The sequence below is a fragment of the Fomitiporia mediterranea genome, assembly GCF_000271605.1.
Source record: "Fomitiporia mediterranea MF3/22 unplaced genomic scaffold FOMMEscaffold_2, whole genome shotgun sequence".
Classification (NCBI taxonomy): Eukaryota; Fungi; Basidiomycota; class Agaricomycetes; order Hymenochaetales; family Hymenochaetaceae; genus Fomitiporia; species Fomitiporia mediterranea.
In genome coordinates, this window is record NW_006760387.1 from 3982485 (window position 1) to 3996810 (window position 14326).

General features: G+C 47.0%; 5 protein-coding genes across 5 annotated transcripts; 2 read left to right on the forward strand and 3 right to left on the reverse strand.

Moving 5' to 3' along the window:
- Window positions 1-75: 75 nt before the first annotated feature.
- Window positions 76-2363, reverse strand: FOMMEDRAFT_103118 (galactokinase gal). The gene is made up of 10 exons (XM_007263258.1): window positions 2215-2363; window positions 2061-2147; window positions 1993-2000; window positions 1708-1943; window positions 1437-1650; window positions 1370-1385; window positions 811-1301; window positions 469-735; window positions 247-405; window positions 76-184 (listed from the first exon to the last, which is right to left on the reverse strand). The coding sequence occupies exons 1-10, from the start codon at window positions 2292-2294 to the stop codon at window positions 171-173; spliced, it is 1572 nt and encodes a 523-aa protein (XP_007263320.1). The 5' UTR covers window positions 2295-2363; the 3' UTR covers window positions 76-170.
- A 484-nt stretch (window positions 2364-2847) lies between these two features.
- On the forward strand, window positions 2848-5185 carry FOMMEDRAFT_118154 (galactose mutarotase-like protein). The gene is made up of 10 exons (XM_007263259.1): window positions 2848-2958; window positions 3019-3072; window positions 3153-3315; window positions 3397-3731; window positions 3794-3874; window positions 3932-4055; window positions 4141-4335; window positions 4424-4534; window positions 4690-4715; window positions 4838-5185. Exons 1-10 carry the CDS (start codon window positions 2890-2892, stop codon window positions 4964-4966), a joined length of 1287 nt encoding a protein of 428 aa, XP_007263321.1. The 5' UTR covers window positions 2848-2889; the 3' UTR covers window positions 4967-5185.
- Window positions 5186-6517: 1332 nt separating this feature from the next.
- FOMMEDRAFT_152406 (uncharacterized protein) lies at window positions 6518-7413 on the reverse strand (the record flags this gene model as incomplete). The annotated part of the gene is made up of 3 exons (XM_007263260.1): window positions 6518-6886; window positions 6946-7113; window positions 7255-7413. 3 exons carry the CDS (start codon window positions 7411-7413, stop codon window positions 6518-6520), a joined length of 696 nt encoding a protein of 231 aa, XP_007263322.1.
- Window positions 7414-7601: 188 nt separating this feature from the next.
- On the forward strand, window positions 7602-10904 carry FOMMEDRAFT_76991 (uncharacterized protein; the record flags this gene model as incomplete). The annotated part of the gene is made up of 11 exons (XM_007263261.1): window positions 7602-7707; window positions 7827-7915; window positions 8007-8108; window positions 8142-8546; window positions 8655-9002; window positions 9057-9214; window positions 9272-9340; window positions 9397-9556; window positions 9608-9725; window positions 9779-10148; window positions 10211-10904. 11 exons carry the CDS (start codon window positions 7602-7604, stop codon window positions 10902-10904), a joined length of 2619 nt encoding a protein of 872 aa, XP_007263323.1.
- Window positions 10905-11387: 483 nt separating this feature from the next.
- FOMMEDRAFT_26173 (DUF1183-domain-containing protein) lies at window positions 11388-12595 on the reverse strand (the record flags this gene model as incomplete). Its single annotated transcript, XM_007263262.1, has 4 exons — window positions 11388-12061; window positions 12123-12200; window positions 12261-12354; window positions 12413-12595. 4 exons carry the CDS (start codon window positions 12593-12595, stop codon window positions 11388-11390), a joined length of 1029 nt encoding a protein of 342 aa, XP_007263324.1.
- Between the last annotated feature and the right edge of the window lie 1731 nt (window positions 12596-14326).

Sequence of the window (14326 nt, forward strand, 5' to 3'; positions counted from 1 at the left end):
ATCTGTATTTTAGTTCATCCAGAAAATCTCAACTAGCCCCGCTTTTAGTTATCACGAAGTAACCTCTAGAGTGAAGCTTGGCAGAGATCCAATTCTGAATGGATATATCGTCATTATAAATACAGACTCTTCAGGGAATTGCGTCATCAGTACTGCGATCATACCATGAATCAGAGCTTATAAGCTGAGAGGATCGCATTAGACACTGTCTCGTGCACCGAAGTAGGCTACATTTATCGTACTTACCACTCGCTCCGCTACTGGGTTTGGTTGCAAAGATGACCTCAGAGAGCTCTTCACCTTTCAGGCCGTGGTACGGAGGGTACGACTTCTTGAGTTTCTCAACAAACTCAGGGACACGCGCTTCGTCAACGAGGGAGACCGTGCATCCACCCCATCCCGCGCCTGTACAAGAAAAGTGGAGAGATCAATGAAAAGAAAAAATTAGGCAAAGGCAATTGAACCGACCAGTAATCCGACTCCCATACGCCCCCGCCTCCTTCGCAAGTCGACATAACAAATCCACTTCAGGGCAGGACGAGTCGCATAGCTCTGAGCAACTCCTCTGGGATTCGTCCATGAGATGTCCAAGTTCGCGGAGTGTCTCTTCCGATGAAGACGAGGAAGAGGAAGAATCTTTTGCGCGAAGACAGACTTCACGGAACTGTAGGACCCGTAGGGACTCGGAGAATACGTGTTTAGCGCGTTTGTAGAGTTGGAAATACTCTGCTTCAACTAATAATTTGAATAGAGTGAGAAATACGGTAACGATGATGTAGAGAAAAGAGGGAAGTAAGGATGTGTACTCACTATTTACCCAAGACAAATAAACATCATGGAACTCATCCCCACTCAACCCAGATAACTTAACCATCTCATGGAGCTTGACACCAACCTCCGTCCCATCACTCCCATCACTCTCCACAAGCTTCAAAACACCTAACTTCTCTTCAATCTTCTCGAGTCCCTTCATCAACTTCTCTAAACCAACCTCCTCACCCTCTTTCATACCCATCCAACGATCCAAGAACTCCCGCAACGTCAATTTCTCCGTTTTACCAATTGGAATGTTGAGTTGGTGCGCGAGCACGCGGGCGGCGACGAGGCTCTCGAAAGCGCGGAGGTTGTAACGTGTACGTGAGTGGACGACTTTGTCTGAGACGACGAGAGAGTTTGCACAGACGAAGACGGAGCGTGGGGAAGTTATTGGGAGTGGGATTGGTTCGGCGGAGAGTTTGGGATGGAAGGAGATGTAGAGGGCTGCTTCGGCGGAAGAGATTACGGATGCGGATTGGTCCATTCTATACATAATTCGTTCGTTCGTTTTTGTTTTAATATTGGTTTTGAGCTTGATTAGTGAGAGACGTACCCTCCACTGTTTACACCTTGAAGAAAGTTAGCGTGGATTTAGAAATATGCGCATTGGGTCGACGTACCTACTCTCGTCTCATTCTTTATTGTCATTTCTACGACATCACCCTTTGAGAGGCCTTCAAGCTTGTCGTTTATGGCTAGGAAGCTAAGCGTAGAAGCAACGACCATCGCCGCACTTGAAGACAACCCCGATCCAGAGGGCACAGAACCAGTGACCAATAAGTCAAGCGGTCGAGGAACTTCATCGTTGTTCTTAAAGAACTTCTCTAGTACACCCTAGACACATTCGCATTAGCCGTTCTTGATAGATATCAACGAAGAGACATAACGCACATAATACCCCGCCTTAACATAGCTCTCCCACCTCAACTGCGTCTTGTCGATATCCAAAGACCAGTCTCCTCCAGCAACTCGCACGGGCGCAAATGTCTGTCTTGTATATTTGCTATCCTTATTTTGTACGGTAACTCGGCCTGCGTCATCTACGTCTCGAGGACCGACGGCCATGAGGATGTCGCTCTCGATGGCTGCTGGAAGGACTCCGAATAGGCAGTAGTCGATATGATCGCCTAGGAGGGTGTTCAATTACATAGCACGTAAATCTGGGGAGTAAAATACCTATCAGACTGTATGCATGAAATCAACACTAAAACTATAGCAAAGCAGGTAGTTGTTGAGTAACTCACTTTACGCGTCCAGGTGCCCTAACAATGTACGTCGGCCTCTTGCCGAAATGACTTTCAAACTCCTCAGCGAGGGCATTGTACCGTGCTCTTGGAAATAATTTGTGTAGATAAGTCTGGGTTGCAAAAGCAATGCACCGAAGTTCGCCAGACGCACCCTTGTGCTGGCAGAATGCCACGGTCCGGAAAGATTTGGTCCAGAGATGTATACACAGGTACAGGAGCATTCGCGGCCATGGTGGTGTTGTTCAACTCTAACGACCGTGAATAGGATATTTATTGATTTATGAGCATGGACGGGAGTCGAGCGGAGGAGGCGCGCCGGATGCGGCACGCGGTTCAGTGAGCACCTGGTCCATCGTTTACCTCCGTTCCACGTGGGCAGAAATCTACGAAATAAGGGACAGCCTCGGCATCGGATTCAGAGCAAACATTGAAGATGGCAAAAATTTCCAGATCACTTTCGTGGTGTCTTGTTTTGTGAAGGAAAGCGTGCGAACAAGTCTGAAAAATACATACGCATCAACAGGCGCGTTTGAACTTTGCACGACGAGTAAGTATGGCACAACTACGACGGATGATGTCTTACTCAACCTTATTCGCACCCACACTCACGCAATATGTCCACCATATGCACCCGGCCAGTCGTTCCCAGTCAGGCAAACGAGCCGGCTTGTCCGGCGAATCATCGGAGAGTCATCTGAGTGGTACCCGCATCCCGACTTACAAACAAAATAGCGTCCCGCAGCTCTCCTCAATCCCCTATCATCCTTACTCTTGACTTGCTCGCATCTCTATCTGTGCTCTTCTAAGAGTCAATAGCTACATTATTATGACATCTCCTGGATTTACTCCTCTCGTTCTTGCTCTACCATCTTTAACTCCCTCTTTGGCAATCGAAGTAATCTCATTCCGAGCATGTGCATTGCTCAAATGAATTCGCTGATCGGGCTAACTGCAGATCTTGCCTCATGGACTCACAATCCACAGGATCATTGTGCAGGCTGACGGGAAGGTACAGTATATCATTCTCACTATTACTATTATCAAAAGTGCATCCGCTCTCGATACTAAGACTAAGGCACTCCAAAACAGACTCACGATATCCTTATCGGTCCAGAGAAACCCGAAGACTTCCTCAGCGAATTCCACAAATACCACAACACCATCGTCGGTCGTTATACCAATCGTGTTCCAGTAGGCGAACATCAAATTGAGCGTGGCGGGTTCAAGTCACAGTTCGTTGCTCAAGGCAATCGTTAGTACATTATTCCTTTACTCTGTTGGAAATACGCCTGTGAATAATAATTGACCTGGTGCCATTGCGCTTCTTTTTTAGAGAAGGACCCAAAAGTCTCACTTCATGGAGGTCCCAAAGGTTTCGATGACGTCGATTGGGAACCTATCGATCCATTCTCTTCCACACTTTTCAGCGATGAAGAGAAGGTATCCATCGGTTCGATCCCAGCTGCTGTTATCTTCCGATACACCTCTCCAGATGGCGACCAAGGCTTCCCCGGGACGCTGCTTAACGAAGTCCTTATTGGACTTGTGAACCCGAGTCAAGTCGCTATTGATAATGCGAAGCAGGAGTATCCACTTGGAAGTATCTTGTTCGTTTATAGGGCGAAGTTGATTGAGGAGAAGAAGGTTACGCCTGTGAATCTTACACAGGTTCGGATAGCAACTTACTTTACTTCGAGTATGCAAATATATTGATTCGTGTGCGATTATAGCATTGGGGATTCAACCTCGAAGCAAGTCTTCAAGGGGACGAGTCGACTCACAATGTCAAGGATCATAATCTGCACATCAAGGTCAGCCTCTGCCTCACTCCTAACTTAAATTAATACCGACGGAATTATTTTGAGTAGTCCGGCCACTCAGTCGAGCTCGACCCGAGCTTTCTCTCAACAGGCAAGCTCAACCCCGTCCAAGGAACACCTCGAGACCACAAATCAAAACGTATCGGTGACCAATGGCCTAATGACGGTTACGGTATTAGTCAATTTCTTTCCCTCCTCTCTCCCTCCATCCGTCCATCAGCGTCGCACTTCCAGGACTGATAAACGAATTTGCTTAGATGAATTCTACGTATTCGAAAAATCCGCACCTACACCAATCCCAACACGTATCCCATTGAGCGAGTTCCCAAAGATGGATTTGATACAGGATGTTATCCATCCGAGACAAGCGGATCCTTCTTCTCCTTCTTCTCCTCCTGTTGTTGAGCTTTCTTCGGATAAGTCTGGTTTAAACTTGTCGTTCTTCACTAATCGTATGTCCTTCCTTTTCCTTTCTTCAACCCTATCCTCGTTTTGGTATTAGCGTTGACGTTTGGTGCTGGTGTCAACGTTCATCATTAGAGTCCGGCGTCCAATTCTACTCCGGTAACCTGATCCTTCCCGACAGCTCACGAAAGAGGATACACGGAGGGAGTGGACAGCTAGGGAAGGGTGATGGGTACAAACCAGGAGGTCAGTTCAGTTCAGTCAAAGTTCTCCCCAAAATCATCATCACTTATTTATGTATCCTACTGTATCCTATGTTGTCGTGTGCGCTGCTTCGCTTGCTGGTGGTCTCTTGGTAACCATCAATACGCCTCTATATGAATGAACGTAAAACAAAATAGCTGCTGCCTTCCTCGAGTTCCACGAGGTGCGTATAATAATATATAATTCTATCATAATACAATATTAAGGAAGGCCGTGCTTTTCGGGCGCTTCTTTCTTCACGAACTAAACTGTAATGCTAATATTCATAACACTTGGTTTGAATAGCCGCTTGCCGCATGGCTGCACCCCGAGACAAGTCTATCAGGGAACGATACGCTCCTCGCGTCGGGAGAGCTGTATAACAACTTTGTTAAGTTGGACGTTACGTATAAGAACCCGGCGAGGGGACAGTGATTGGAGGTTGGTGATTTAGTGGTTTGGAGGCTCGGTTTGCTTAGTTTGCTTGGTGATAATGAATGATTGGATTTGGATATGGATATGGGATATATGGGTATGAAGTTGGCGATGGAATAATGATTGTGTTTGTACGGTTATTTGTATGATTTTGTGTGATGCCCGAAATAACATGTATATTATGTATATTTTTTTCCGTTATGAAAGCTGGCTATGGGACTTAAGCCTAGTAATACTCGTCGTTTTTAATTTGGATGAGCCGACCATTGAATGTCCTACGGAGCATTCGACCATGTGAAATCTGCGGCCGCCAGCGGGTATACGGATCTCATCCAGTATACACCGTAACATGCAGCATATGTAAAGTTTGTCGTCCTCCTGACCACTTCTCTGTCTTCGAAACGCATCTGGAATCTTCATTGTACTGTACGCTACGACCTCAGAGTCAGCTTTGTCCGCTTTAATATTGCTATTACTATAAATGAGATATGAAGATCGATATGATGCATAAATATGTGGATTGTATAGATACTGGCGACGGAGTAAAGACTTGACCGACTTCTTCCCGTATTGACTTTAGTTATTCCGGATTATGAGTGTATGAGTGATGATGTATAACGTTGTCCATGATGTTCCGAGGTCTATTAATAATTGAGTAAACATTGATAGCACTTTATTCGAATATAACTATACCTCTAGATACTTGTCTACTATTACAGTAAACGTACTCGTGTATTTCATTCAAGGGACGAGAACCAAGTAGGACTCAAGGATTACTGGTCTTTGCCCAATGAGCTTTCGCTTCATGACGGAGTTAAGAACTGACCGACCGACCATTAGGAGATATACGTTCAACTATAGGTTTATTAGCGATTATGAGTAGCGTATAACGTTGCCCGTGCAATTCCGACTTTTCCAATAATAATTAGCCTTTCCTCCATTAATATGCACATGCAACGGAGTGATACAGTTACATATGGTGAAATACATACGTCATCTTACCACCTTCTAAATAGGTTGCTGCCTGGGAATGGAGGAGGGAAGGATTGGAAATTCCACTTTCTTCATTTTGATATATTTTCATTTTGAGATTCCGAGATTTTCAATGTGTGGAGAAAATCTGATAATCTGGGGCGAAAAGTGCTCTTTACTCTTTGTTGATGTTGGTGTTGATGTTGCAGATGGTGGACGTGAACGTCTCGGGGTAGAGGTCCACCTGCTTGATACAGTATAAGAGTCCGAGCCGGGTTTGATATTTAGTTGTTTCTTGTTTCACCGAGAGCATTGAGGAGAAGTGGGTGTTGTGCGGGTCATGATAGAAGCGTGGCGGGCATGGTCGGAGATGCAGACGAGTGTCGGCGGGCTTTAGAACTTAAGTATGTCGTCGCTAGTATCTTGGTTTGCATGCTCGAGTCCCAGTGTAAAGTGCATGGCACATTAGAAGCAATAACTCGAGTCATGATACTTCACATCCAAAAGTTCATTGTCACAGAAGACAGAGAGGTTCCATTTCTTTTCTCCTTCCCCCGAAGGAGACGGAACACGGGAGATTTAAATTGTGGCGGTAGGGCTCGGCGCATCAAGCACAGCGCGCTCTGCCAATAATATCGACTCAACAGCGAATAGGTAAGGACACCGTCGGCCACAGAGTTTAGCGACCAGGTTCTTTGATTGATGTGTCCAGCTGCCAAGATACGAATAGTTTAATAGTTGTCTAGACGGTTGCCCGTTTGAATTGATCGAGCATGGAGAAGTTAGCTTCAATAGTAATGTGAAACAAACAGGCGTAGTGAATTCCTTCTCAGGCATCCCCAGCTGAACCCTCCCTCGAGTCACAAGGCCACTCTTTGCGTCTGTACCACCGCGCTTATCGATGTGAAACAGCTTCGAAAGGACTTGACGATGGAATAAATAGTATTGCTATATATGTGCATGCACCCTAGAGAGGACCACAAGAGCCGATAGTCGCGCGTGCTCACGGATGCATAGTGCGCGCCTGCACAAGTGCTGTGCAGCTTCAAACACGCAGACAAAAAAGCATGACACGGAAGGAGCTCTGCTTGAGCGTTTGATAACAATGTGCGTCGGTGGGGCCTGAGAAATGTCCGCGTCGGGAGAGTGAGGATGAGTTTGGAGTATCGCTGTTCCTGAGCGGCGCGTAACCAAATCCGTCGCGTTCGGATTTACCAATCATAATCCGGATTCTGAGTTCCTGTCCACTAGAAACAACCATTCCCCTTTATAAAACATAAAGAAAATAACTCCAAGCGTCTCTTGTCATCGCGCACCGCAGCGTAGTAAGGTTTCATAGCACAGGATCTCAATTTGACGAGAATCCGACAATCGCAAGCTGTGCGAGACCTCCCAAAAAGGGTTACCGTCAGTCCGGTAAGATCAACGGGATTGATTACATAGACGGCAACGACGGCTTCGTATGCCTGCGGCATCTACGGTCCTTGACTCCTTGCTGCGGTCTCATACTTTATTTAATTTCCTGCCCTTCCCTTCCTACTCCCGTTTTCTCTCTCGCTGTCTACTTGCTCCGCTTCTCCCTATCTCCGCCCCCTCCACCTCAAAATCACTCGTATTTAACTCGATTTTTTGACTTGGTCTCACGCTCGGCGCTGAAGTAACGATGTCGTCCGGTGAAGAGGATATGCATGATAGTGAGCACGGTCTCGGACAGGAATACAAGAAACGGAGGATACAGCGTGCATGTGATACCTGCAGGAGGAAAAAGAGTACGTTTCTTGTGTTGCTAATTTGCACACAGTTCATTCTCTAATGTTGCACTGGTTTCAGTTCGATGTACGTGTCGCTCGTTCGTATATTCGTTTTAGTGCTAGACGGTTTATTATAGGTGATGGTGGCCAAATGCCGAATAATCGGTGCTCGAACTGTTCCGCATATAACCTCGATTGCACTTACATAGAGGCTGCTAAGGTGCGTGTGAGTCCGCCTGCTTTGACGTGCGTACTCATTTAATTGGATCTTAGAAACGCGGGCCACCGAAAGGGTACGTTTGTGTGCTTGCAGGAAGATACATGTTGGGTATTTAGTCCTTTATAGATATGTCGAAAGTTTGGAGAACAGACTCGAGAATATGGAGAAGCTTCTGCAGAGGGTAGGCACCGATTATAATGTCTCATAATTTCTGTGGCTCAATGTTTCTTAGCTTTGTCCGGACGCGGACTTCACTCAGGAGTTGGGAGTTCGTATCGATCGGGAAAGCTGGCCAAATGATAAGCGTTCTCTGGATATCATGCCATCGCGTGCAAGTCGGCAGAACTCCCCTGCCCGCAGGCTTTCCACTTGCCACCTGTCTGGCGGTAACAGCGTCCCGCCATCCGTGGACCCGGACGACCTTGCTCCCAGCGATGATGAACCCGGATCGTTGACAGTCACCGAGGGCCTCAAGCGTCTCGCTATGGATCCGCTGGACCGTCGTTTTCACGGCAAGTCCAGTGGCGTTATGCTCATTCAGGCGGCAATGGATCTCAAGCGAGAGCACTATGGTCTGGATCCCGCAAAGAATTGCATTCCCGCGACTCGTCGGTCAGATTTCTGGTCCCCACATTCAGTATGTCATCTTTCATACTATAGTATGACCTACTTCATTTCTCACTGAAACATTCATGCATTTTTTTGGTTCTTTTTCGCACTCGATTTCTAATCATGACTCATTAAGTGGGAGGTAATATCAGAAGAACGAATAGTGCAGTATCATTATCCACCAGATGACCTTATGCCGGCACTTGTGGATAATTACTTCCGATGCATGAATCCGTTCACACCTGTGCTTCACCGCCCTTCATTTGAACGGGCCCTATCGGATCGTCGGCACCACAGCGACATTGGATTCGGGTCAGTAGTAATGCTCGTATGTGCGATTGGTGCACGTTGGTCAGATGATCCCCGCTGCCTACTGGACGGAGCGTCTGCGCATTCGGCTGGCTGGAAGTGGTTCGATCAAATACAAGTACATCGGAGGTCGTTCATGAGTCCGCCGAGATTATACGACTTGCAGATTTATGCTGTCAGCAGAAACTATTATTCTACGCTTATCTGTGACTGAAATTATGTTTCGTAGCTCTCTTCGCTATTCCTGCAAGGCTCATCCTCGCCACAGTCTTCCTGGACGATGGTAGGTATTGGCATACGCCTTGCGCAGGATGTTGGTGCACACCGTCGTAAAGTATACAATGCCCCACTCAATGTAGAGTCTGAACTTTGGAAGCGAGCATTCTGGTAAATTATACTTTTTGTTCCAAGCTTTTTGCGGACTTAAAATTGCGTGTTCTTAAGGGTGTTGGTCGCGATGGATCGATTTGGTAGCGCAGCGCTCGGGCGGCCGTGTGCGATTCAAGATGAAGAGTACGTGTCGTCAAATAACGAATTTCCCATGTCCTATCTTGACCGTCTCCATCTAGCTTTGATTTGGATCTACCTTTAGAAGTCGACGACGAGTACTGGGAACATCCTGATCCCGCAAAAGCCTTCCAGCAGCCTCCCGGCGTTCCATGTAGTATATCTTTCTTCAACAGCTTCCTTAAATTAAACCAGATCTTGGCGTTCGCATTGCGTACTATCGTAAGTTGCCTTCGCCTTTAGCACATTAACTTGCTAACGTACTTCCATTAGTATTCTATTAATAAATCAAAAATCTTGTTGGGATTCGTCGGACCCCAATGGGAGCAACACATTGTTGCAGAGCTAGATTCTGCTTTAAATAAATGGATAGACACCGTTCCAGATCATCGTATGTTCCACATCGTTGCTTTCTGTTAATCTACCAATCTAACTGGTTTATAGTACGCTGGGATCCGCATCGAGAAAACCAACTTCATTTCAATCAGTCTGCCACACTCTACGCCACGTACTACCATATTCAAATTCTTATTCACCGACCGTTCATTCCTTCCCCGCGCAAGCCGTCACCACTTACCTTCCCATCCCTGGCGATTTGCACGAACGCAGCGCGCTCCTGTAGCCACGTTGCTGATATGTGCCGTCGCCGAGGGATACTTCCAATCCCGCAGATGCAAATTGCTGCATTCACTTCGGGCATCGTGTTGCTTCTTAACATATGGGGTGCGAAGAAGTCTGGACAGTTTGTTGATTCAGAGAAGCAGATGTCGGATGTGCGAAAGTGCATGCAGGCGTTGAAGAGCATTGAGGATCGGTAAGTTAACTTCTAGCCAAGAGAGGATAAATTGGTGTATGTCTCATCATCCCTTTGTTCAGACTCATCACAGCCGGTCGATTATGGGACATCCTAAACGAACTCGCATGCGCGGGTGAGATCCCCGTTGACAAGGCCACTCCACCTCCGAGCAACAAACGCGAACGCGGGGCCGACAGCCCCGCATCAAGTCACTCCAGTCCAAGTCTCACTCATGCTCCAGATGGAGCAGCACGGATAATCGCAGGTCGCCGTAATTTAGGCGCGGTACCTGCGACGACAGCAGCAAGTGCAAGTGTCGGGAATAACAATAATAATAGTAATGCCCCTTCACCGGCTGCTGGATCGTCGCAAGCAGCGGCTGCCGGAGGTCTGCCTTACGACACCGCGTACCTTGCAAGCGCTAACTTAGAGCTGGTTGCAGGCTTACCGGCTACGAATAGCATGGGTCTTCCCTGGACGCCCTCGGCTGACGTTAGTGGATCGCAGCAACACCAACAGCAAAATTTGTTCTCCCCGAACGCGATGCCGAATTTGAACATATTCGATTTGTTCCAGAACGATCCGCAGTTGTTTAACGTACCGATGATGGAGCAGGGGTATGTACCGAATATGGCGGGTACGACGGCGCAGCAGGCGGGTGGTGGTGCGTCTAGTGGACGCCTTCCGGATGCTTATGGTCAGATTGATGGTTCGGTGCCGTCTGTCAACGAGGCGTTGCAGATGTGGTCTTCGGCGCCTACGAGTTTCGAGTGAGTAGTGTCTTGTTAATGCTTTATTGCTGCATTCTATGTTTCTTGCATGCTAACGCGATTGAACGATTCCTTCTAGCATGGACGACTGGGGATCGTATCTCAATAACGTGAATTGTGGCAGCGACAATGGACAGTCGTCGTCACATCCACATTGAAAGAAATTACTTGTAGACTGTGATCTTGAGAAGTTGTATAGAGGATGTGTCTGTACCCTTCTGTTGTTTGTTTGACTTGTTTGCCCATCGCCCCGACCTTATTTATTGATGCCTTTGGATGCCGGCTTGGATATCTTCTTTGTATAATATAATCATTGTTTTGCTAGATGTTCGCTATTGCAGTAAGATGTTGGTGTACAACACAAATTTCGTTTCGAAATACATAATCAGAGTAGAAATCAAAATAAACACGTATCAAATAATCTGTAAAGAAAGTATAGCTGCACTCGAGGAATTGTGTAACAAGGTAACCCAAGATCGCTTCCTATTCACCGCACATTAGTCGTACCATACCCCCTACTCCTCCGAATAGAACCAAGGTTCGAAGGTCCTTCACCCCGATCATCATTACTCGGCGGAGTTCGGACCACACGCGTACGCGGGGAAGAAAAAGAACGACCTGGAGAAAACCAGGAGGACGAGGATGAGCCAAATAATCCACCTCCACGGAAACGACGTTCGCGTTCCCAGTCATACTCGCGTTGAGCATAAGCCTGGTCTGCGTAATATGGTCCCCGTTCTCCGCCACCGAACATACGTGCGGCGGCGAGTCCGCTGAGGCTTCCTAGGCCCAGGCCGCTCCAGAAACCTGGACCGGAAGAAGATGCGGATGGTGGATTTGGTGAAGTTGGTGAGAACCATGAGTTCGATGAGCCCCAACCCCAGTTGGGCCACCAGGAACTCCAGTATGGTTTGGGTTGAGCGGAGTAAGGTGGGGGAGGTGGGTAATCTGGAGGTGGAGGTGGAGGTCCGCCGCGTCCACCGGAATGGAACTCACTGAAATTTGGCCTAGATGAAGATGAGGGCGGGTATGTATGGTTTCCGCTGTCGCTGAAGAGATTTTTGAGCCAGTTTAGGAATCGTAAGATGTATGGTTTGAAGAGGATGTAGATTATGAGGAAGACGATAGAATAGATAGAGATGCGTTCTAGGATGTCGCTCCCTAACAGTACAGAGGGGTTCGCATTAGATACATTCCAGAATCTGGGTAAGAACATGCTTACATGTCATGTTTTGGAACCAGCTACTGCCAGTGTAGTTGTCAGAGATATTCACCAGGCGGTATTCCAGTCCACATGATCCTTATTAAGAGAAAAAGTGTTAGAAGAGAAGTAGTACAGACTTATCCGGCTGGCATGTACCTTTGAGTACGTATGGATCTCCAGGGTGATCATATCCTTCGCATGACACGTCGACTCTTCCGAATCTCAGCTTCTCTGGTAGGTCTGCCTCACACTGAGTTAAGGATGTCATTAGTAACTTTAATCAATGTAAGGATGTAGGAAGTACATACTGTCCAATCGATCTCCGTTCCGCTTCCACCATTGTTATAACAGCGAACGACATCAGGTTGGAATAGTTTGCACGCCTTGCCGACACACTTAAGCTGATTGATAGGCGGAAGACGGCGAGCTCTGGTGGGTTCGTCTTTGTACAAAGTAAGTGAACGGATGCTAGATAGAGCCACTCGAGACATTGTGGTTCAGGATAAGAGGATTCTCTTCATGAAGGGTTGCGCAGTTGATATAATTCTCATTCTCTTGAATATTCGAGTCAGTGCTAGATGATCATCATTGCGCATTGATGATTGCGCAGCGACATTGCGACGTGTAGCTGACGTGGAAGAATACGTTCACGTGATTCCTGGCGCCTAAAAGTCATGTGACGAAGAGGCGTAAAAAAGAAATGAAAATTTCTTTTCTCTTTATTTCTTCCGCTCAGCCTGCGAGTCGACTTCTCTCGCCAGTTGCGCTCTAGAATGCCACTGCTTCTTGAAGTTCTTCAGGAGCGCGATGATGTGAGAAATAACGACTTGTCCTGACTCGACTCTTTTCCTTCCGGTCGCGTATCCATGCGGTGTAGTTCTGACCGGAAGAAGTTCAAGGATGAACCTGCACGCATCTCTACACTCTTAATCACCGAATATAGCACGTGTGCTCCGAAATCTGCGGTCGTATCCTATCTTTCTCCTATCATCCAACCCCATTCAGATCAAACAAGATACGAAAGCAACTCGCCTCGTCTTCTGTCAACACACTTGTCATCTATCCGCTTCTCATCAGTTAGAAACGTGCGCCCTCTTTCCCCATATCACTCCTTGACACCCACATGTCCCGTTGTCTTCGGCTATTAACTTATTATGAATGCTCTCTTTATCCCTGTATCTCATGATCCTGCCAGCCACAGATACAGCCTCTGTCTGCTTCGGATGTGCTTATACGTGGACGCAACCTTCGCTTGCTTGCTTCTTTGATGAAAGGGAAACAGGAGCTTCGTCACTTTCCGGCTGATCGACTGCTCCGATTGTGAGCCACTGTATTCTGGCTATTGGCTTGACTGTGTGCTTCGTCGGGAGATATACCAAGCCGGTGGACCAGTTTCAGTCCATAGACAAAATTACAAGAGTCTACCATTGGATTGTCTGCAGATTATCTCCGGCAGTCTCCTTGCTTCAAAACTTCTTTCTGGACTCTCCGGGCTTTCTAAGATTGGGTTTCTCCCCGAACTACAAGTAGCAAGTGGTGAGTAATATGATGCATAACACAAACCATTGGGGCTCAGTGATTACACAGTTACCACAACAAATTGCCCGTTTGTTTCTTTTCGTCTTCCGTTCCGTTCCGACTCCGTTCTCTTTCATTCAATAATAGCTCTTCGAATTCCGAAGCAAATTTCCTACTCGGGTGGAACTGCTATTGGCTATGGATAGACGTTTAACCTTGGCGGATGCATTTTTTTCTTCCCGGTTAAAATGGCTCGCAAATACCCGCTTCACCCTTCTCCAACCAATGGTTGAATATCGATGGCTGGCAATGAACACTAGGCCGCACTGCAAGCGAATATATGTACTATTAACAGGTCTCAATCTGTGCTTAAACATCATCCGTAATCCTTCTCTGACTCTAGCGTTCGCGGAAGTGCTGTAATGACTATGCCGATCTGATTCATGTTCTTTGACTATCTGTGCGATGGACCAGGCATTCTTCCAAGCCGATGCTCGCTCTAGGCGATTCTAATGAAGCTATCCTTCATCTTGACCGTGTATTTTATCCGACTCCTGAATTAACGGATGTACCTGTTTGACTTGCACTGAAGAATGTTCATGCAGACTAAGCCACAGCTTCTAAATCAAACTTTGTTGTGCCTCTTGGCATAGCGATGTATGTTTACAAGTATATTCCAACCTCGATTGTCCACCAGCTCTGGT